General features: G+C 29.9%; 2 protein-coding genes across 2 annotated transcripts in view; both read right to left on the bottom strand.

Annotated features, from left to right (window-relative positions):
* Positions 1–12,348, bottom strand: part of LOC115875063 (atrial natriuretic peptide receptor 1-like) — a 46,293-nt gene extending 33,945 nt beyond the window's left edge. The window contains exons 1-10 of the mRNA XM_030890413.1: positions 11,894–12,348; positions 8,276–8,438; positions 7,697–7,880; positions 7,429–7,640; positions 7,256–7,370; positions 6,456–6,733; positions 6,171–6,371; positions 6,026–6,110; positions 5,370–5,974; positions 2,439–2,594 (exon numbers count right to left, since the gene is read on the bottom strand). Of these exons, the coding sequence (XP_030746273.1) occupies positions 2,439–2,594; positions 5,370–5,974; positions 6,026–6,110; positions 6,171–6,371; positions 6,456–6,733; positions 7,256–7,370; positions 7,429–7,640; positions 7,697–7,880; positions 8,276–8,438; positions 11,894–12,139 (2,245 nt within the window). The 5' untranslated portion in view covers positions 12,140–12,348. The remainder of the gene's footprint in view (positions 1–2,438; positions 2,595–5,369; positions 5,975–6,025; positions 6,111–6,170; positions 6,372–6,455; positions 6,734–7,255; positions 7,371–7,428; positions 7,641–7,696; positions 7,881–8,275; positions 8,439–11,893) is intronic.
* Positions 12,349–19,867: 7,519 nt separating this feature from the next.
* Positions 19,868–24,329, bottom strand: part of LOC115875006 (atrial natriuretic peptide-converting enzyme-like) — a 44,245-nt gene continuing 39,783 nt past the window's right edge. The window contains exon 15 of the mRNA XM_030890318.1: positions 19,868–21,840. Coding sequence (XP_030746178.1) covers positions 21,664–21,840 — 177 coding nt within the window. The 3' untranslated portion in view covers positions 19,868–21,663. The remainder of the gene's footprint in view (positions 21,841–24,329) is intronic.

Genomic DNA, 24,329 nt, shown 5'->3' with positions numbered 1-24,329 from the left:
AGGGTCCTGGCTCGTCATCTTCAGAGCTGCCCTCCGACATGCTGCTCTGTCGACTGCCGACTTGCGACTGATACGAACCGAGGAGCGCTTTTGAGCAGGAAGGCCCTACGCCCGCAAAGCTAAACTTTTCGATAATTTAAATGTTAACTCCGGAAAGAGTTTTTTTGTTGCTTAAACGAGTGGTTTACTCTAAAAGCCACCCAGGCAAGAACCTCTGATTAATTCAAAGCTTGTAATTCGTGCTTTTGGGGTTCTTTTGCGAGGGAAATAAAAGCTTAATAAGGTGAGTTTTGTATTCCGCTGTCATAGAGGTTTTCCGCGTAAACTATGCATAAACGCGATGATGAAGTTTAGCTAACATATTTTAGATTAAAATAAAATTTAATTAATATATTATGCCGTGCATAGCCTTTGTAAAGGTTTGTAATGGTTCTGAAATTTCGCTTGTCATCGTGCAGCAGCATACAACACGATGCAGGCTTATTTATTTTTTTAATTATTGTGATTATTTAATTTTTTTTTTCAATTGTAATTAATTTTAATATACACACACCGGAAAAGTCTAGGGATATTACAATTTTATCCAGCCATCGTCAGTAATTTTATTATTTGCATTTCTGATATAATAAAATTAAAATAAACAAATAGTTTACAGGACGTATTGGAAATCAAAATGCGAAATTTGCCGAATTTTTCAAATTTACCTTGATTTTTATTGAACTCAAAAAAATACACACATTTTTGAACTGTGAATTAAAAAAAAAGATAAAACCATTTTTACTTAATAAAGGGTATAGCCTCCTCTACTGTTCATTACAGCCCTACATCGTCTCTCAAAGTTCCTGATCAGGTTGTCGATCTCTTCTTGAGGTACAGCCTGCCACGCTGCATTCACGTCCCGAACCAGATCCCTACGAGACACGACAGGCTCAAGAATTAAATCACGATATGTGATTCCTGTTAGAAACCTTTCAAGAAAAACGAGATCGGTTTTTCGGCCTAACTCGACTCCTCCCCAGACTATAACTGTTCCACCTTGATAAGGGTGCACTTCCTGAACATGATCCAACCGAATAAGATTTACCGGTTCTCTCCATACCCTAAGCCTTCTCGAATCCGGATGAATTCCAAAGCGTGACTCATCTGTGAAGAGAACATTGGCCCATTGTTCATTTGACCACTGAACATGATCTTGAGCCCACAAATATCGTACCTCTCGATTTCCTCTCGTTAAGGGTTGAGCTCTCCAGAGGCGTCTGCTTCTTAAATTGACCTCTCTTAATCTATTGCGAACAGTGTCAGGACTAACGGTTACATTATGTGTTTCCTGGAGAATTAAACTAAGCTCTGGTGCTGTAAGAGTCGGTCGGCGTCGAGCATTTAATTGTTAAAAATGATCTTGCTGAGGGGTAGTAATGCGATGTCGCCCTGTGTGCCTTTCAGCAACATCACCACTTTCACGGTAGCGTGCACTTAATCGCGATATTACACTTTGCGTTGTATTTAATGCTCTAACTACGTCGATTTGGCGCATTCCAGCTTCGAGCATACCCATGGCCCTTAGCATTTCGTCTCTGTTAAGATGTCTACGCTCCATAATGTCGTTACTAAACAGAGTTATTTCAATGAATTCTGGTCAGTTATCATAAAAACATAGCCAGTACAGGTTAAATTCGAACAATTGATGCTAGGTGCTTTTTATACATTTGACAAAAAATGCACAAACACACAAATTTAGAAATAACTAGTGTGACTACTTCATTTCAATCGAAGTAGAAAGAATCGGCCGACAAATATGTGGTTGTTTATTCAAAACATTTATTTTTAACTTTAATAAAATGACATTCCTATATTTTTCCGGTGTGTGTATTTTTCCCAAGTATTATAAAAATTGTATTATTTGATATTTTCTGAATTGTAATTATTTTTAATATTTTGTATTATTTTTCCTAAGTAAAATTATAAGGGAAATAAAAACCACATATTTGTTATAAGTTGCACGCAAGTCACGTTATCCTGTACCTTTTTCTACTGAAGAAAAGACAAAGTTTCGTGGGGAATATTTTCATATTTTTAGAGCTCTACCGAGTGGATTTTCCCTATCCCAGTTTGCCATGACTGAATTAGAAATTCTGTTTTGGCCGCTGCATATTTCACGTCTTAATAAGCAAGTTTGCGTGAAATATTATATAACTTGTCGTTTTAAACTCTTAATTTAGTCAAAATAGATACGATAATAAATTGCCTCAAAATAATTGAAGGTATTTTTCGGTAGAAATTATGCATAAATGGTTTGGAGAAAATTATGGTTTAATAAAATGCCTCGAAAATCGATTCTCCTCAGTATGGTTCAGGTGTTTTCATGTCAATTAAGTATTTGTTAGGGATTCTATGCCTGGAGATTTAATTAGAAAATTATTTTCTTTTGGCGTACCTACCTTTTGGTTCCAAAGAAGTTCCTTTAATGTAAAATACTCCTTCTCTCATGATGATTTCTTGCATTATTATAGCGAAGGAGTACACGTCCCCTTTTTGGCTGCCAGGAGCTGGAGGATTATTCATTCGTAACAATTCGGGAGCCGTCCAAAGAAATCCTGGATCAGAATATTTTAATATTTAACATTAATTTATTAAATGAGCTGTTATTTTTGAACGTGGTATAAGTCCATTTTTTCATGTATCGAGATATTTAAGGTTTTGCATTTGAATTGATTTAAAAGTATTCGTAAACTTTAATGTATTCGAGTGATGTTATTTATATTATACATCTTTTAAATTTTATTATGAAATACTAACTAATTACAGTTCTTAACAAAAAAATAAACGATTTTTTGACTTATTCCACTTTCAAAAATAACATATTACAAGAAATAAAAACGGAGTTAATTTAAGTCCATATTTTTATATACATTAGCTTTACTGAAATTTACGTAAAAAGTAATAATTAAAATGAAGACATTTAAATACACGAATAACCAAGTTTTATTAAAATTAATTTCAGTTATATTAAAAATATAAAAATGAAAATTACTTCGTTAAGATCTTTAAATAAAAAAACATGTTAAACTTTTTTCATTTACATTTAGCATATTGAAGTACCGTATATTGAAAAAAAAACTGATTCCAGTTGGCTTGGAAATGAACATCGATGACATTTGAATGAACATCGATGACATGACAATGAACATCGATGACATGACAATGAACATCGATGACATGACAATGAACATCGATGACAAATTTTGAAGGTCACGTATATACTGATAAATTAAAGATAGCTAATGCGTTAAATGATCATTATTGTACTGTCGCAGAAAAACTAGCGGTTAAAATATCTTCAACAAATAATACCTGTGATATAAACCGTCTGGAAAACAGTCTGTATTTACGTCAAACTTGCGAAGACGAAATAATAAACATAATAAAAAATCTAAAAAATAAAAAAGCTCCTGGTTATGACAATATTAGCTCGGATATTATTAAAATAATTTCGGGAGATATATCAAAGCCTTTAACGTTTTTGATAAATTATTGTATCGAAAGTGGTTGTTTTCCGGACTGTCTTAAAGTAGGTGTAATTAAACCATTATATAAAGGGGGTGATAAGGAGCATATAGGCAATTATAGACCGATATCTATATTATCAGTTTTTTCTAAAATTTTTGAAACAGTTATAAAAAAACGCTTGTTAAAATTCTTTCTAAAATTTAACATAATATCAAAAAATCAATTTGGTTTTTTAGAAGGCAAATCAACACAGGATGCCGTTCATGCATTGACATCATCAATCTATGATGCTCTAGACTCGGGACATCGAAGCCTCTGTATATTCGTAGATCTCGCTAAAGCATTTGATACGGTAAATCACAAAATACTTTTAGACAAATTAGAGAGATATGGAATACGAGGAAACAGCCTTAGTATTTTAAAAAGTTACCTTAAGAACAGATCACAATATGTTAATTTGGGAGATATTAATAGCAAGCCAGGAAGGATTGAGCATGGTGTACCACAAGGCACTGTGTTGGGTCCGTTATTATTTGTTATTTATATTAATGATCTACTTACAATTAATACAAAAGCAGAAATTTTTAGCTACGCAGACGATACAGCGATATTTTATAAATCTAACTCTTGGTCGAATTTGAAAAGATTAGCAGAGGAAGACTTTCAGACAATTAATACCTGGTTTATCAAAAACAAATTAACATTAAACTATGACAAAACCAAATATATATCCTTCTCTATTTATAAAAATAATGAACCAGATTGGGACAGATTACAAATAACCAATAATAATGTAATACCGGAATGTGATTTTATAAAATATTTAGGGGTTACAATCGACAAACATCTTAAATGGAATATTCATATTAATAATGTAACTAAAAAATTGCGAGGATTGTTGCCGAAATTTAATTATTTGAAAAGTTTTTTGGACGTCAAACAGCTTAGAATCCTGTACTCATCCCTTGTACAATCTCATTTGACATATGGAATTCTAGGGTGGGGTGGTGCGGCTGAATGTCATTTAAAGAGCTTGTATTCTGTTCAAAAATGGTTCATAAAAATTATTTACAATAAAAAGAAAACTTTCTCTTCAAACGTTCTCTTTAAGCAGGCGCATCTACTGGATATACGTCAGCTATACTGCCTAGATGTTTTAAAATTCATTTATCAGGGGAAAATATCTATTGAACATGTTGACCATGAATATGAAACTAGACATAAGGCGTTTTATCCTAGTTTATGCTCTAAAACTGTTGGACAAAGATCTTCAAAGTTTTTGCACCTCGATTATATAACATCTTACCAAACTTCCTAAAGGATGTTAAAAGTTACTCTGGTTTTAAAAAAGGGGTATGCAAATGGATGGTTGATCGAGGTAGAGATATATTTAATGACCTAGTTAACTTAAAATATACAAAATAAATTTTCATAAGTGCCAGTGAACATTATTGTCATAATTAAATTGTATTCCTTTCCACATACAAGTAATTCTATTACTTTGTGGTAATTCTTTTAACGTTTATTTTGATTCTTAAAATTGAAATATAGTCTTAGTTAAATTGTACTTAGATAATGTGTATTAGATATAGTAGCATATTATGTTGTATTGTACTGTACTATTTTATATCTGTTTTAATTTCAAGAGAAAATGTTTAATTTCCCATATAATTTTACATACAAAATGACAGTGATCTTCATTTCATATCAGTTGTCTTTATACAAAAAATCGTACTTCATTGAATGTATGATTATAAATATGGCAAGAATGTGTCTATATTTACTGAAATGACCATTAACTAATTTTTTTAAATTGGACTTATACCACTCTCAAAAATAATAATTCATATCTCGTTACTAACTTTTCCAATATTGGTAGGAATTAGCATCTGCTTCGTCACTTTTATCGTTTCCTCTTAAAAAATGCAGACCGAAATCAGATATTTTGAGAACAAATCTGCTATCGACTAGGCAATTGGAGGACTTTAGGGCCCCATGGGATTTAATAGGGCTGCCGTGTAGGTAGTGCATTCCTCTCGTCACATCCATTATTAATGACATTCGGAAGGTCCAATCCAGGTTGTATTCTGGATTTTCTAAGATATCTTGCAAGCTACCTTTTTGGCAATACTCGATTAGCAAACAGTTGTTCGGGCTTTCTATGCAGGCTCCGTAAAATTTCACTAGGTTATCATTCGACAGATCTTTCATCGCTTTTAATTCGATCAGCTGTTGGTGGCTCAGATTGACTTTGACATCTGGCAATTTTTTTATAGCTACTCGTATAGACTTGTAGTATCCTATAGTCGCAAATAATTGCTTGTCTCCTGCTAAACTCATTTCATCGTATTCTTTGATGGTGGTGATAGAATGTAAGCTACTTCTTCGATCTTTAGTCAAAAATGCTATGTCTTCGTAATTTACTTTCCATGATTGGGAATATATTTCGGCTTTCAGTTTGTAATGCCTAAAATATATGATGTAGAATATTTCCTAAATATCACTTTATTAAACTCACCTATAGAATATAATTGATACAATTACTAAACCAAAGAAAATTACGGAAATTAAGCTTATTAATAAAATGTTAACTTTATCGTAAGCTAAAAAAATAACATAATTATCTACATGTGTCTCTATAAAAGGTTATTTTTTGTACTTACTGGGACAGTTTGAGAGATCATATCCACAGACTGGTTTCTCTGGTGGGAACACAAAATTACCTGGATCCCAAAAACCTATTGTTTTATCGACAATCGAATATGTAGCCATTATTTTAGATTTTCCATTGGTCTGAGCTACTAGAGCAAACTTCGATAGCCTTTGTGCGTTGCAGTTTAGGGTCAGGTTCCATCCATTCTCATCTTAAAAACAACTTTTATGTTTTTTTAGTCGTTTCGAACCACAAGACACGCGTCAAGCGTTTTTTTTTAAATAATTTTACTTACTAACATAATGCATTCCACGCAGACGTTGCACTATGTTACAACCTTTAAAATCGCTAGAAGAATTATCGATAATTTCTTTAATAGTGTCTACATACATTATTAAGGCTTCTTGTATGTCGTTGAGGTAATAAAATCCTCGAAATGTATGTTCTTTGATCTCATTAAAATTTGTTTCTCTATATGGATAAAATGTTAAAACAGAATCGAAGCCTTTCTTAGCCATTTCGTTATTATCTGTATCGTTGGCGTCATACCATGGAAGATCAGGCTCACTAGCACTAAAATTATTCAATTAATTAAGAATTAAATAAACTTAATGTGTTTTAAAGAAAATTAAAAAAAAATCTTCTTTGATAGATGGTTATTATTAATTTTGATTAATGTCATATCTTTTGCTGTTAAAGTGTCACATTTTATCATCAACTATTATCACTCTTTCCGTAACATTGCAGTAAATAAATTTTGTGCCTTTTTAATATTTTGGAACAGCAAAAAATATGGTTAATTAAAATTCAATCAATAACGATCTATCAAAGAATGAAAACGAAATTATATTACCATAGAAACGCGATTTTGATTTTTAGGGCTATGAAAAAAATCAACTATATTTTGATGTTTTTTTTTTAATTTTCTCTAAAACGGTAGCGAGATTTGGAAAAGTATAAGCGGGCTTAACCATTTTAGAGCAAGAAAACTTTTTTATGAAGAATGTATTTTCTCAAAAAGTCAATAATACAAAAATGTTCTTTCCTCTTGTAAAGACAATGCGGGGACATACTGTATAAACAAACGTGTCTTACTTATTATACAGGGCGAAGTTAAAAAATATATATTCATTTCGATCCATCATACCCAATTTTGCAGCCTCTATGACAACTTTTCTTATTTTACTGTGGCTAGCACATGATAGTATTACTGAAAAAAAATTATTGATGAATTTTTTCTTAAATTAAAACTGAAATCAGCTGTTTACCTCCATATTTGACACCAATACTTTCTTTTAAGAGATCACTATAGCTGTTTGGGTCACTACTATTGATATTACTTAAGTCTTTACTCTCATAATTATAACCAACAAATTCTGTATACACTAAAGTGGACATTGTCAAGTAACATGCATTCTCTCCACCTATTTCATAAAAGTCTCCTTTTTCATACAATAGGAGGAACGACTTCCATTCGTACCTACAATTTACTCATTGGATTTTGTTTCGAATTGCTAAAAACTATTGCTTACGTACTTAGTAAATATTATTCGTAAAAATTCAGCAAAAGATCTATAGTCTGCTTGGCCAATATTGATTAAATGATAAAATTCGTTACTCATAGATATTTTTTCGGCGGTGAAATCGTAAGTAAATGCTGATGGTGCTAAAAGGGGCACTCCTGCATTTCCTAAATACTTACTAATTCTTGCTACGCCAGCTACAAATGTCAGTCAGTTTGAGATTTTATATTTTTATATTCAAAACTAACAGAAAACAAAATATTTCTAGAATCTTTTGGAGAATAATAATTAGTATTTATTTTAATTAATTTACCAGTAATATAATTCATCTAATGTAGATTATTATCTATTTTCATTAGCATAAGGTTAGTAAGGTAATATAATAGATTGTGTCCCTATATAACATTTATTAAAATACTACAAAGATTGATGATAAGGTAAGTCTAGTAAACAGATATAATTAAAAGCTAACAGAGAACGTAATATGCATATTAATATTAAACGTATAACAGTTAGGCACTCAATTATCTTATTTTCTGTTATTTTCATCTTTAAAATTAAATATAGTGTTTTAATAATTTAAAGTTCTAACCAATTGGATAATCACACGGAATCCCAATGATAACATGCGGACACCATTCTGTTATGTCTATAATCTTTCCTAACACTATTTCTTGACTACATTTATCGTCAATAGCCTTAATTTCATAATCTAAATTGATTCCTGTTAACGTTTCATCCACCAATTTGCTTACCTGAAATATATATTTTGCTTAATATTTTTTTCTGTTTTTTTCTTCTTTTCGAAAAATCTATAATATATCCAGCCAAGTACCGTACAGGATGGGCCACTGAAAACTTACAATGGCTATATTTTTAAACCAAAAAAGATATCAAAAAAATAAAAAACACCGTTTCTATTTTCTATAATATCGAGGGGGAATACATATGACGTATTTTTTGAACCAACCCGACCTACCCCTAAGGCGGCACCACTACTCACTTGAAAATCTTAAGTGGCTTAAAACACCCCACTTGTGGCGCCTTTTTGGAAAGCCCATGAAAAATGCTAAACGATGATCATAAAGTTTTTAGGGTGAAATTGAAAAACCACCCCTTACACGAAAAATTAGGTGGACATTAATGAGAAAAGTGATTTTTTCAGCATAAGTTACAAATTGGGACCCAGCTAAATGAGGTTTTTTTCAAACTACCCCGACTCACCCCTAGGTGCCACCCCCTCACTTCTAACCTCAAGATAGCGATACCCCACTTGTGACATCTCTTTGGAAAGCGTACAAAAATGCTGAACGACTGTCATAAAAAAGAACGATAAAAATAGAGCCTAAGAATAAAAAAAAATGTCAAAACGTGTCAAAATGAATAGAATGAATTATTTTTGTATTCATTGAACCATTGCGAGAAAAAAAAGCTGGTACAAAGAAATTTATTATAACTCTTAATGAAGACCTCATACACTTTCAGCAAGATGGAGCCCCTTCGCATTATTCTATTGTCACAAGGCAATGGATTGGCAGAAGGTGTCTAATCGAGTGGCCGCCAAGGTCACCTGATCTCACTCCTTTAGACTTTTCCTTGTGGGGTTACAACTAAATCCATAGTCTACAAGACAAAACCAGGTTCGTTGCAAGAATTGCGGCAGAGGAGAACTGAAGCATGTCGAAATATTCCGAGAGAGACTTTCCAAAAAGTGAGAGAAGAATTTGAAAATCGTTTGTATTTTTGTATGGAACAAAACGGCTGTCATTTTGACCAATTATTAAAATAAATTATCATTTTAAATTTCTTTCAAATTGTCCCACCTACATTTCTTGTCACTAACCAGTAATTAAGTCTGTATGACCATCGTTTAGCAATTTCAATTAGCTTTCCAAAGAAGTGTCACAAGTGGGGTATCGCTATCTTGAGATTAGAAGTGAGGGGGTGCCACCTAGGGGTGGGTTGGGGTGGTTTGAAAAATACTTCATTTGCGTCATTTAGCTGGGTCCCAATTTGTAACTTATGCTGAAAAAATCACCTTTTTCATTAATGTCCACCTAATTGTTCGTGTAAGGGTAGTTTTTCAATTTCACCCTAAAAACTTATGATCATCATTTAGCATTTTTCATGAGCTTTCCAAAAAGACGCCACAAGTGGGGTGTTGCCATTTAAGATTTTCAAGTGAGTAGGGGTGCCTCCTAAGGGGTAGGTCGGGGTGGTTCAAAAAATATTTAGTATTCAGTATTTTTTATTTTTTTGATATCTTTTTTGGTTTAAAAATTATAGCCATTGTAAGTTTTCAGTGGCCCACTCTGTATATCTTTAATAAATAGTACTGAGTCTGGGTTTTTGTGAAACATCGTTGAAATATTAGTATTTTAATAAAACACGCTTTTAGATGTATCAAATTTAATGAGACTAACCTTATCTATATATATATATATATATGATATTTTCTGTATTTGGTCAACCTTATTAAACTCAATCATCCTGAGAATACCAATTTAACTATTGAAATTTTTCAATTTTCTTGACATTAGAATTATAAAACAGTGTAATAGATTACAATTTACAGACACTGTAACACACAGTGTAAATCACACCAATCCTGGCAAAGTAAAATAACACCCTTTCATAGTTTAATTCATAGATTAGTAATCTTTCCACTGAGCTCAGGGAATTAAAAAAAAAAGAGGTAAATATTATTAAACAAATCGCCATTAACAATGAATATAAGCGTTAAAGAGAAAACAAAAGAAAACTTTAATGAAAATTGTTTATTCCTCTAATTCTAAAGACAATAGTCAATTATCGACCATTAAATTACATTCCTAATTTAACTAACAAAATATCAAATAATCTCAATCAAAACTAGGATTGTCAACTTTAAAATAAAAAAACGACGAGAGATTAAAAAAGAGGCACAGGCGATACATTTTTTGAAAGCTCGCCCAAATGTCTAGATTTCCGAAAAAGTTATGTAAATGGTATGCGTCTGACGGTTTTTCTTATTTTTTTTTAAATATTTATACTCAAAAGTTGTTAAAACAAACCATTTACAACAAAACTTTTTGTTTCAAAACATAATAAGTAAAATAAAATATATCTGAAAGTAATTATCTGAGAGTAATCAATTTTTTTTTGCTAAATATGAAAATTTTTAATCAATAAACACTAAAACTGCATATTTCGAATTTTTCACTTTTCAAAGATTTAAAATATATGAATTATTGAATTGAAAAAAAAATACTCTCAGATTGATTTTTTAGTAAATTTTATGCTCTATAATAATCCGCGATGTAATTAGACGATTAGTTTTAAAAAACTCTTTTAAAGATACATCTAAAGAACGTTTTATTAAAATAATAATACCACATATTTATTTTATTAATATAGAATTCTTAGAATGCAATATGTTCAAGTTTTTTAAACTTTTCTTGCCAAATTTTTCGAAAAACTGTTATAAAACAGAAATGATTATATTTTAAGTTATCAAATTGAATAAAATATTAGGAAACTGGAATATATCCTAAATAATAAAATTATAGGTAAAAATCACTATAAATACAAATGTTTGTTGAGTCTCAAGTGCTTCCACATTTATTTTAATATTTTAAAAGATTAGATATCATTAATTGAAATTGATTACCACTATTTTTAGAATACATCTATAGTTATAATGAAAAATAGCGAAAATGATTCTGTCATGAGACACATGACGAATATGTGCAATGCGATTTAATTAATCAGATTTATATTTTTTCTCCACCTTTGTCAACAAAAAAAAATTACAACAGGCATACATAATAATTTCGGAGGTGATTATTTCGATGTATATTTCATCAAAAAGATTAATTAAAAATGTGCAGATCCGTTAAAAACAACAATTCACGGCACTTTTCAAAAACAAGATTTAATTTTAAAAATGTGTAGGTAGTTGTTGCGATGAAATATATTGATTGTAACTGTAGATAAAATAATAACTAACTCGCTCGTCCATTAAAATGTTTTATAAATTTTCCATTTAATTAATCAAATTACTTTCTATAAATATTTACTAATTGGTCCTGGTTATATTTTAAACCAATGAATATTATAAGTATCAGCGGCTCGTTCTAACTAAACAACGTTTTGAGCTAGTGCACTTTCCGATTCAGTCAACAAAGGAACTGTTATCAACCGAGGATAAACAAAAAAAAAATATATTTACCCTGTTTAAATTTAAAATGTATTGACTGCTGTTAGGAAATGACACTACGATGTTGAGCTTACAGACGTCCTCGTTGCATATCTTGCATTTTTCCTCGGTGACAGCCTTGCATCTGGTTTCCGCCGGTACCACCGAGCAGTTCTCAGTAGGCCACGGTTTGATTTGGAGCACAGCATCGTTGAAGCCGAAATCAGAAGAAGAGACAGACGAAAGACTTAGAAGAATCATAGTTGCTTCCAGTATCATTACTAGCCTATGCCATATATGTCACGACAATGACATTATATAGCAACACTTCCACACGTAGCTCATTTTACAGAGATCTTCGATATACTGGCTTGATAGGTGAATGATAGCAAATATTGATAGCACCTCCCGCGCAGTGATAGACAACGATAACATTTTTTTGCAGGACTGGACTTCTCTAAGGCTATTAGAATTATTACGGCGAGCACTAAGATTGCCTCCGCTCATTTCTTGGCAATATGGCCTAAGCTCGCTGCTTACTTAAAGGAATAAAGATATAAATTTAGATTATGTATTTTTAAACTTGGGAAACGAACGTTAGATTCGAGTGTTTTGCCATTGGCGTACCGAACACAATATATGACCCAATTTATTTGATAAGAATATAATCAGCGTTATTTAATCAATTGATTTTCTGACTTTCATTTTTGATTTTAGTATTGGTATCGGTAAAAATATTTTACCTACATAATATACAGGGTGGTCCGAATTGTATTCGTGAGAGTATATTTTGCAGATAAAAACCAGTAAAATCTATACTAATATATAAAATCCTTATGTGACTGACATACCGATTAATCACGATCCTGCTCAAACCACTCAACGTAAGAAGCTCAATTTTGGCATACAGGTTGATTCTAGGGTGTAGAGGTTCGATAAGAAGGGATTTTTTGAAATTCCAGTTCCAAGAGGGTGAAACCACCCCTCAAATTTTACAATATTTTTTATTTAAAAAACGGTTACGTTTCCGAAAAAACGCATAAACACGTATATTTTATTTTGTTTGTTTACATATTTTAAGATTTTTTAAAAATGTGTACAGGGTGTTTCGAAAAATCTGGTCATTGATTAATCACGATCCTGCTTAAAGCGCTTGACGTAAAAAGCTGATTTCTGGGAAACAGATTGACTTTAGGGTGTAGAGGTTCGTTAAGAAGGGATTTTTCGAAACTCGAATTCTAAGGGGGTGAAACTATCCTTCAAATATTAAAATATTTTTTATTTAAAAACCGGTGAGTTTTTCGGAAAAACTCTTAAACACGTATATTTTATTTTGTTGTTTTACATATTTTAAGACTTTTTATAAATTTATACAGTGTGTTTCATAAAATATGACCATTGAGTAATCACGATTCTGCTTAAACTGCTTGACGTTTAAAGCTGATTTTTGGTAAACAGATTGACTGTGGGGTGTAGAGGTTCGATAAGGAGGCGTTTCTCGAATCTCAAATTCCAAGAGGGTGAAAACGCCCCTCAAATATTACAATATTTGTTATTTAAAAAAAAGTTAGTCTTTCGGGAAAACGCTTGGACAAGCATAATTTATTTGGTTTCTTTACATATTTTGAAATTTTTTAAAAAATCATACAGGATGTTCCAAAAAGTTGGGTAATTGATTAACCACGATTCTGCTTAAACTACTTGACGTAAAAAGCTTATTTTTGGCAAACGGATTTTTCGAAAGTCAAATTCCAACGAGATGAAACTACCCCTCAGATATTACCAAGTTATATAATAATATCGCCATATTGTTTTTTCTCATGCTGACATAAATGTATGTTAATGGAAATTCTTGCTTTATCATCACCATTACAAATGATTAATACGACGCGAACGAAGTCGCTGGTACACGCTAGTAGTTTGTATAAATGTATGTCCTGGAAATGCTTCGTTTCGGAGATACAGGGTGTAGAAGTTTTATTTTTATTTGTTTTTTTTTCCAAATAAATTTTGAGCTAACCTTAATATTTGGATAAAAGTTGGTGTCTGGGGGTGTTTTTTGACGTGGGAAATTCCATTTCGATGTTAGTATGACTTATAGGGGGCGCCATTTACATTTTATTTAGCTGTTTTGAAGAGTAATAACTTTTCGTCCTCAACTGTATTATACTGCTTAACGAAAAAAGTGAAAAAATATACATTTTCTTTATTTTTATCAAAAAAGGTTTCTTGGTATTTTGGAACGAAATAGTCAAAACATGTCATAATTGACAAAAATTATATGTTGACTGGATAGTTATTAGTCTGAAATAATAAATTTGAAATGGTTTTGATATAGAAGCTGTGTAGATATAATTGAGTGCTATTACTAAACATGTCTGATTCTTTGTACTGTTTCATATTTATTTTTAAGATTTTACACTATTTTATTTTATCTCCTAGGTACATAAAGGTTTAAACCTTTTTTATATTGACACTGCGGTTTTGTTCAGGAACTTCAAAATGTTTAAAGAGGCATATTAGTTAGCAAAATTCTGTATATTTTAGCATTTCATCTCAGTCGGCAAAAATACGAATATAAACGAGGCATAGGTATTGGGTCATTTTTTTTTATTTACTTTACAAGTAAATTGCCAATTATGGAGCATCGAAAGGTTTAAATGCTTTTTGAATTTATTTTGCCGCGTCATATGTTATAGGTACATATTACTCTAGGCTTTCATATAAAGTATATATCTAACATTTAAAGTATTTAAGATTATTTTTGGTGAGCTTTTTTGTGATTTTTTTTTATCTATGAAACGACTATGCCTATTTCAATATTTTTTTTTCGCGGTTTTTGAAAGGAGCATGCAAATACGCCATTAAAAATCTGTTTATAGATCTTTCAAATTCAATCTTGAATATATCTAAGATTGATGTTAAAGTAATTTAATATAAATATTCACGCGCTCGTGTAATCAACCATCCCGGCTTCTCTAAACCTAAACATTCGTTTTTATAGTTATTTCTAGATACATTTACAGTTTTCGAAATATAATTTAAAGAAAAAAAACGTATGCAAACAAAGCACGTACGTTTCTCTATTTTATATTTTTTTGTAGTTATTTCCAATTCCGGTTCTGAATAGTAATAATAAAGTTATGGTATAGTAATTATAGAACTATACAATGATAACAAGATAAAGTTAATGAAAATATGGAAATTAATAATAATTATTAAATCCTGGCAGGTGAAACGTATCAGATATTTGTTATTTCTAACAAATATACAGGGTGATTCAAGGCCATGGTACGTTAGACGTTTATGGAGAACTGACGACAGGAATTTTTTAAAAATTTGAATTTTTGAGACCAAAAAAAATATATTTCCGTTATAAAATCGCTCAAATCATTTTTATTTTAAATCCAAGCTCATATATCGTCGGCTTTATGACGAAAAGGCGTATTTCGATTTTTGCTACTTTTCAGGAGAGCAATTTAAAGAAAATCACTTACTTTATTTGGCCAATAAATGTAAAGTCTTTAATTTTTTAATAGCGTTTTTTGTATTAACACTTAAACGGAGACATTGGGGAAACGTTCTGAAGATAAATTGAGCGTAAATTCTAATAAATAATTTATTTTCAGTTGTTTAATAGAGATAGGCCTTTTTGTTATAATAATAATAAATTTATTTCCGAACGAATAGTATACATACGCTCATGTAAAATAAATTTAAAAACGACGGTAAAGTGTTCTTAATAAGAAAAAAAAATGATACAATATTCACATTATGGAATAATTACAAGAAAATACAATACATACATACAAGAAAAAATCTGAAAATCGCCAAAAAAATCAGAAACAAATATTTTTAAATACTTTTATTCGCGTTGGATTAGATCAACTGAAAACAAAGACAATTTTCATGCCAGAAGCAAAGACAATAATCAATTAAAATACTATTATAATATTGCTTATTTTACAAAATGCATTGTTTAACTAATATATTTTTGCATTTTTAGTTAATTGAGGGCATTAATACAGGGCATTGAAACTCAGGTCCATATAATAAAAACCAAACTAAACAAAAACAAAACATGTTTCTTCATTCGTTTTTTTTTATACAAATAACTGTGGAGTAACAGTTTCTGTTTTCCCTGTTCAATGATAACAAATTCGACTTCCATTCTACGTGTTTATGCTGGATGATGATCGGCAAAATAAATAAAATTTTCCAAAAATTGGTAGGGATGACAATGCCAATGGCCTGACAATGATAATGAGATGAAAATTATTGTTTTTCGGGCAAGTTTTTGGTTCGCTAAAATGTTCTTAGAGAAATTATGATTTCGGGAAATTTTCCATTCGAGCAATTTTCGTTTCGTTGTTTTGCTTTCGATCAAGCTATGTGCAGAGTCTAGCTCATTCTAACAATGGTTTTTGGCAAAAAAATAGACTCTAAAATCACACTGTAAAAGAGAGCTGCTGCCATGATAGAAGTTTTATTTTGTCCCAAGCAACCGTCAGAAAATAATTAGGTAGAATGGTGTTATTTTCTGTCGCATGCATTTTCATAACTTAAAACAAAAGGACCTATCTCAAATTCCATCTTTCTTGTAGTATAACAATTGGTGTAACAATAATTGATATAACAAAGAGTCCTATCTCAACATACGTCTCTTCGTCATAACGAAGAATTGTAGTATTTGAGATGGGACAAATTTTTAAACTAATATAAAATGAAAAAGGTACAATATTGAGATGCGCAAATTCGCTATGTTAAAATATGACCCATTGGGCATGTCATGACGTTGATATCTCAAAATCGCCAAAAATCGAGATACGCCTTTTCGTCATAAAGCCGAAAAAATTTAAATATAAATAAAACTGCTTTTCAACGATCATCATGTTCATATACAAAAATCTTCTGGTTTCTAGGTATAGGAACAGGAAATTTCGTTGAAAAGCTATTTTATTAGTCTTGATTTTTTAATCGTCGTTTTTATGCAAAAACTTTCGAAAACGTATAAATTTAATGCTGAATGGACAAAAAACACTTAAATTTAAAAAAGTCTTGAAGTAAATGAGCACTCTAAATAAGTACATCAGATTTTTAATGTATTTGTATATTTATGTCAAGTGTGTCTGTAACAATGGAAATGTTTTCAAAGAGTAAAACGATTCTATATAATATATGATGCAGTAAAATATACAAGTGAAGTGGATTAGCTGTTTAAACACTCTGTATATTTATAAATCGAACTATTACACCCACGTAAACTTCCATTATCAATTAATATGGAATATTAGAGGGGAATTTTTGTATATCAGCTGCCTAATGTTAAATAACTGCCAACTGTATGAAATAGGAGATTGAATTATTCGCTTCTGTAATGACAAAGTGCTTCTGCTTATCTCTAGTGAGCAGTGAAAGCTTCTGACTTATCCATTATATTGCTAATAATAATCAATTTTGTTTTGATTGCCTCCATTTCGATTTTGCCAATAAAATTGTAATTTGTTTTTATATATCTACAATCTACATGTTCTGTTAATATAAATCAATATTAAAATAAATACAATATATTAAAATGATTGATGTTACATTAAGTTAATTTAATATTTTAATTTTTTTGGACATAAAATTATATGTATGGAAAAAAGTTGAAAATGGCAAGTTTTGGCTATTTTTTACACATTTTCAAAGGCCTGAGAAAGATAGTAGTCATAGTGATAAAATTATGAAAATTTCAGTATTTGTAGAAAATTTGATGTAGATTCAAAATATATACTCCTTTAAAGGTTTAGATATCTCGGTTTTCTGGGAAAATTAATTTTTTGTTTAAAGCTATTTTTGATAATGGTTAAAATGTCTCCTACATCCATTACGTTTCTCGTAAGACTACAATGGCCTATATTTTCTTATTCTAAGCCTTTTATTTAGTAAATAGCAGCAGTTTGATCAAAATCGGTGCCATGACGAAAATCGCCAATTTTCACGATATTTTTCAAAAGGTTTTAGAAAGATTGTAAGCCATAAAATTATCAAAATTTCAGCATTTGTAGGAAATATTATGTAGATTCAGAATATATACACCTTTAAAGGCTTAGATATTTCGGTTTTGTAGAAAAATTAATTTTTTGGACTTTTGTTTTGAGCTATTTTTGATGATTTTACCAGTTTTATAATCTAGATGGCATTGCCTTAATTTTCGGTCGATGGATATCGTCCAGAAGAGTAGTTAGGGAGGTTTGGTATAGATGGGGCTGTTTAGTTAATCAATATCAAATCTATATGGGTTAATAAATATCTCTTTTATACGTATATGATCAATATTAGACTAGAATTTACTACGAGTGTATTGTTTTCCAATAGATGTCAGTTATTTTACCTGTATTTGTACAGAAAATTTCAAAATATCGACGACACAAAATCGTTATTTTTTAAATTTAATACCAGCACTATATAACTGACATAATAGTAAGAAATATTATACCTAATATAAAGTATAGTATAAATTTATTTGAAATATTCATTTATTTTATTTATGGTGGAGGTAAATAAAACAATTAGTTTGTGCTATTTAAATGCCCTTGTATTCTCTTCAACTACAGTAGTTTAACACAGGAAAATACAGCACAGATATGAAAGCCACAGATACTAAGAACTCTCTTGAAAACTATGACACTTCTCTATATCCAATCCTGAGCTTAAAAGTTTTTTAAAAATTAACTGAATGATGCCCAGGTTTTCATGAGAGTTAATTATCAGATTCTGGCAGTCTGAATACAGTTTTATAGCTGGATACAGCCAATGCCCATCCCATATTGTTACCTATTAATTATTTAATATTTTAATGCAATATGTATGAATAACACTAATGGAGTTAGACAATTGGGGACATGTTTTTGGTATTTTGACGAAATTCCTTTCTGGGCATTGTTATGGAAGCACATAGCAAGCATATTTTTTTTAATAGACATCACATATAAACTATGTCCAGCCAAAGCCATAAGGAACACATAGTAACAGTTTATTTTTCTAAAGTATCACTAAATAATAATTTCTGCCATACAACTTTGCGTATGTACTATTTACATCACAGAAAAATATTAACTGTGGTATAAATGGAACATATGCGTATTATAACATCTGCTAAATATACATTCAGTAATATAACATGAAGTGTAAATATTGAATATATCTTTGCTATACCAACCGCAGGTTTCACACAAATTAAGAGGTTAGGTAGTCAAAAGAACCAGCCAACATTGTTTCAAGCTTAGTTATTAGAATGTTAAGAACTTTATTTGAATTTGGATAGGTTTTATAAGTTCCTTTGGGCCAAACCTCATAAAATCTACTGTAACGTCACTTAAAGACAAGCGTATATATTGTATGTAAGTATCTACAATAACTTTACGTCTAGCAGTTGTTAGTTGACTTTGAAATCTGCATCTTAAGGCACATGGAGAAGGTAGTGTATCAGCTTACGTGGATAATTTCATTAGAGGAGACTTTTTGCGGTTGATATAGTTGCAAATATAACAAAAAGAGGACAATATAGTTTTATCTATATATTTTTAAAGTAAAGCTATAATTTGTCTTCTGAACAATTATTGTCATTGATTTAAGGACCTACATGATATTGTCTTTTTTTATATAATACTATACTGGTATTGTCTAAAATATATTGTCAAGATACTATATCACTTTCGGTATATAAACCATCCACATGCATGTAGGTCTAAAATATCATATATTTTTTTAATTACTACTGATAATCATTCAGCATTAACAACCAAAAGAATACTTATATAGTTAATTTAATATTGACTTAAGATCTTGATTTTTTTTTCAATTTTATCTTCACAACGAATTTGTATATATGTTTATATTTTCAGTATCCACTAATTATATTGTCAAAATGAAAATTCAGTCTTGCATTATTTTACTCTAAAGTTTATTTAAAAATCTGATTTTCAATAATTAGTAATATAAATTGATCACCTATTTTATTTATTACACAGAAAAAAATCTATTTCAAAGATAATGTTTTTTTCTGTGTACTCGTATAAAAATGTGTTTTATATTATTTTAATTTTAGAATACTATTAATTGTAAGAAAAGTATCTGTACTGAAACATGTATAACCTACGTTTTTATTACCAGATTGAGCTTAATATTTCATTACGATATGTAGTAATGTAATATTACATTTGTATATGTGAAGGTCATTCTTTTGGATATTAATGATATATTGTTGTTTTTTGATTGTTTTATCAATTAACTATTTTTTATTATAACACCACAGTCAAGATATTTGTTTGCTCTAACAACGCAACAAGCTAAACATTTTTAAACAGCGCGCTACAATTTTACTTTTACATTTAAGAACACCCTGTAGAAAATGAATTGGAAATAAAGGATTTCTCGTATAAAACTGTTATTTTTTACGTTTGATTGACATGGGTCTGATTTTGTATAGGCGTTTCAAAAACATAGAACAACTTTAAATGATTTATTTCTGTAAACTAATATCTTACCGTTTTCTAGATTTTTTTTTTAGATTAGGTAGATAACATTGTAATAAATATCTATAGAAAACTATTACTTTTTTCCTAGAAGGTATAAATATTTAATGTAAAGCGAATTCAAGGACTTTGAAGATTTATTTTACCCCCTAATTACTTATTCTATACTATATTTTCTAAATTTTAAACTTCCGCAAGTATATAATATATATATTTTTTAATTTTCTTTAACAGAGTTATCAAACAAAATAAAACTTACTGATGTATTTTATTTTTTCAAAGTCCTTAAACTAGTGAAAAATTCTCTTAACTTAGGTAAAACAAACACCTCTTTATTATTTAAATTTAAATTTATATCATATATCGGCCGAACATTTGATTTTATTTAACGTTATATTTTCGTAACTTTTCTAACAATGCCGAACAACATGATTATTGAACGATAAATTAAAATGTATATAACATGTTAAAACATCGTTTATTAATGACGCATAAATTAAATTTATCGGTTTAATTTAAACATTTTTGCGTGTCCGGGTGTGTTGGTATTAATTTGATCAATTAAAATAAAAAAATATATTTATAAAATTAATTTTCTATATTTTTTATTAATAAGTTATTTGTAATTTTGAGAGACGAGAAATAAATAAAGAGGTATCAGTTTAGAGAAGCTTTTAGTTATTTTTTGAGCGTTTTTCACGGTTGTATATTAAAAGAGTATAAATGAGAGATCACATTAATAGCGGTTCCATTCGAACACTAAAATTGTCACAATATATCACTATTTAGGGGCCAAACTATAAATTGTGCGTAGCCTGAACTCTGGCAGGGTATTTTCTACATATTTAGTCTATTTGTCAAAAATTTTAAGAGCTACAAATATTTTTTTTGTATTTTTTTACTGTATTAGTAACGGATAAATACGATTTTTTTCTTAATATGTATATAATATAGTTCTGGATATGTCGTAGCAAAATAAAAAGATATGTAACATCATATTATAGGGGCTACCCTATTTTTTTTTATCTACTCAGTGGCTACTACCATATATTTCACACCACACAATACATATATACTTAAATTTTTGACAAATGCTTCGTCCACTAACAGAAATGTATATAGATTATCCTTACCACAAATATAATATTATAAATGCCTATCGATCATGATAAACTTGTTTTCTTGTAAATGTATTGTAGAAAACCATGGTTTTTTACCTTGTATAATTTGTACCAATCATTCTTTGTCGTTATTGTCATAGTTATGTTATTTTTTTGTCATTCCTTATTCAGAGTATTGCCGTAGTTGTGCGTGTATCCAATCGACGTATTTGGGGACGTAGGCATAAACGCCAGGTAAGTGCGGATGGGCGCATTTTATCCCCCAGCTGACTATTCCGCCGACAAACCAACGATCCGGATCATCTTTTTCCTTGCAAAGCAAAGGCCCACCTGAATCTCCCTAGGAAAATAATAAAAACCAGTTTTTTTCTCGTTTTATACACTCACATGCAAAAAAACGGAACGGAGAAAATTTTGGTCAAATTTAAGTTTTATATTTTTGCCATTTTTAGTAGTAGTGGGAACTATCGAATGAATACTATCGAAACATTCGATAGTTGCAATTCATTCGAATAATTCGATAGCTAGTAAGAGAACATTCGTTGAAAACTATTCGAATGAAAATTATCGAATAGATGCGTCATCTGCTTTGAAATATTGTATTCTAATAATTCGGCAGCAAAAACCATTCATTTATAAAATTCATTCATTTATGAAATTCATTTATTCGCCAGGATCGATTATAATAAAATATTAACTGGATTTTGATTTTAGTTGTCGCCCGGCGACGTAGGTTTCTTTCCGAGAAACCCGACAGCGGTCGGTGGCAATGCTATGAAAGAAGCCGGCATCTTTGATTTTTTGCGGCGTCATATAAAGATAAGGACACATTATTTTTTTTATTGGGGTGCTAGTATGTAAACAGAAAATACATTATGAAGGGCGCTGTTGCCATATATTGGTATTAGTTGACATTAGCAAAGAATATTATTGTTTGGCTTTAGTTAGTTAGGGATAGTATGTCTATATATTTTGCATTTTTTTTATTAATATTCTGTTGTTACACTGCAATAATACTTGCTATTTTGGATATAGGAAAATTATTTTTAATGTTTTTAAGCAAAGACTGGTTTAATAAAAATAATAATAATAGTAATAATTTGTTATACCTTAACATTAACAACAAAATTTAAAATAATTTAAAATAAACATTTTTTTTACGTAGTAGCAAAATATAAACAACAAATTAGATGTCAAAATTATTTATATTAAATCCTATTTAAAAATAATATAGTCTTTAAATTTTTTGGCAACGGTGGCTTATTAAATAATAATAATTACAGAACTAATTTCTTATATTAACAACAAACTTTAAAATCATGAAATATAAACATTTATTAATTTTCTAAGCATGCAGTGTAATGGAAGGAAAATATAAATAAAAAAATAGAAATAAAAATTATTTATATTAGGTACTTTATATTACTATTTAAAAATAATATTTACTTTTACTGGCATTTACTTTAAAAAATAAATGAAAAATTTCTTCGCAAAAAACTACATGTAAGAGAATTAGCATAAACAAAATACAAACATCGTTAACGTTTTTTTAAATTGGCACATGTAAAACTTTCAATTGAATTTTCTCACCCCATAGTTTGAGTTCGATAACCATTTACTTAACCACATTACTTAAATATCATTATTAAGTTCAACTAATTCATATTATTAAAACATCTAAAATACAAATATGTATTTTTAAAATTAATTCTAAGTTCATCTCATTTCTCTTAAAAATTGCTACTTCTCAAAATTTCCCATTAAAAAATAGATCATATACCATATAAAATAAAATAATTGAAAGATCGGGCTACGGAAAATTACACAAATTTTCGGAAAAATTTTGACACCTGCACACGCACACAATCGTCAATAAAAAAACCTACTATTTTAGTATTTTAAATATTTTAATAAACGCAAAAATAGCACAGTATTTATAAGGCGAAGTTATAAAAATTTGGAAGAACAAATAATGCACTGACGCACACAAAAATTAAACGAATATTAAATTTCATTTATCAAAAGCATTCGATAGTCGTGGCTCAACGATAACCATTTAGTCGCACGGCGAGGTTGTCACATATGCTTTAGTATACAAATGAATGAATGATTTTATTCGAATAAAACCATTCGATAGTTGAAATCATTCATTCAGTAACCATTCGATAGTCTAATTCATTCGATAGTTCCCATCGCTAATTTTTAGCTTTATTTTCATGAATATTTTAGCAAGCTGTATATAATTATCATCATTATCAACTTTAATTCGTAAACTCAGTTTTTTATAAACTTTAGTATTTGGCATATTATACAGGGATAATCAGGGGTTGTTTTTTTGTCTTAACTTTAAAACACCCTGTGCAATAATTTCGTGTGTAAATTTTCCTAAAATATAATTTTAAGGTGAGACTCCTGAGCAGCTTTTTAACAGCGAATTGAACTGATCACGACCAATTTGCAATTTTTTCAATTATCATTACTTTTTGATGTAATTTTTTAGTATGACGAGATGGTTTTGGTGATTATTGTCGTAACGTTATATTACGCTGCATTGGATACTCTATACTAAATTTAAAAAGAACGTTAAAAACTAACGATACAGTCCGGGTTTTAATAAACAATAACAGAACTAACGATATTAAAGAAAACATCTGTAACACTCAAGTACACAAACAGAAAAAAGAAACTGTAAAAAATACCCTAATACTTTGTATTGCCTCCCTTGGCTGCTATAACTGCCTGTATACGTTCGTTTATATAGTTATCGAAGCTGCATATATCATATTGCGTTATGTTTTCCCATTTTTCTTTAAGGACCAAGCGAATTTC

The sequence above is a fragment of the Sitophilus oryzae genome, unplaced genomic scaffold, assembly GCF_002938485.1.
Source record: "Sitophilus oryzae breed Bouriz unplaced genomic scaffold, Soryzae_2.0 scaffold_1318_pilon_pilon, whole genome shotgun sequence".
In the NCBI taxonomy this organism is placed as follows: domain Eukaryota; kingdom Metazoa; phylum Arthropoda; class Insecta; order Coleoptera; family Curculionidae; genus Sitophilus; species Sitophilus oryzae.
The sequence above is the reverse complement of the archived record's forward strand: the minus strand, read 5'-3'. Positions and strand labels throughout refer to the sequence as shown.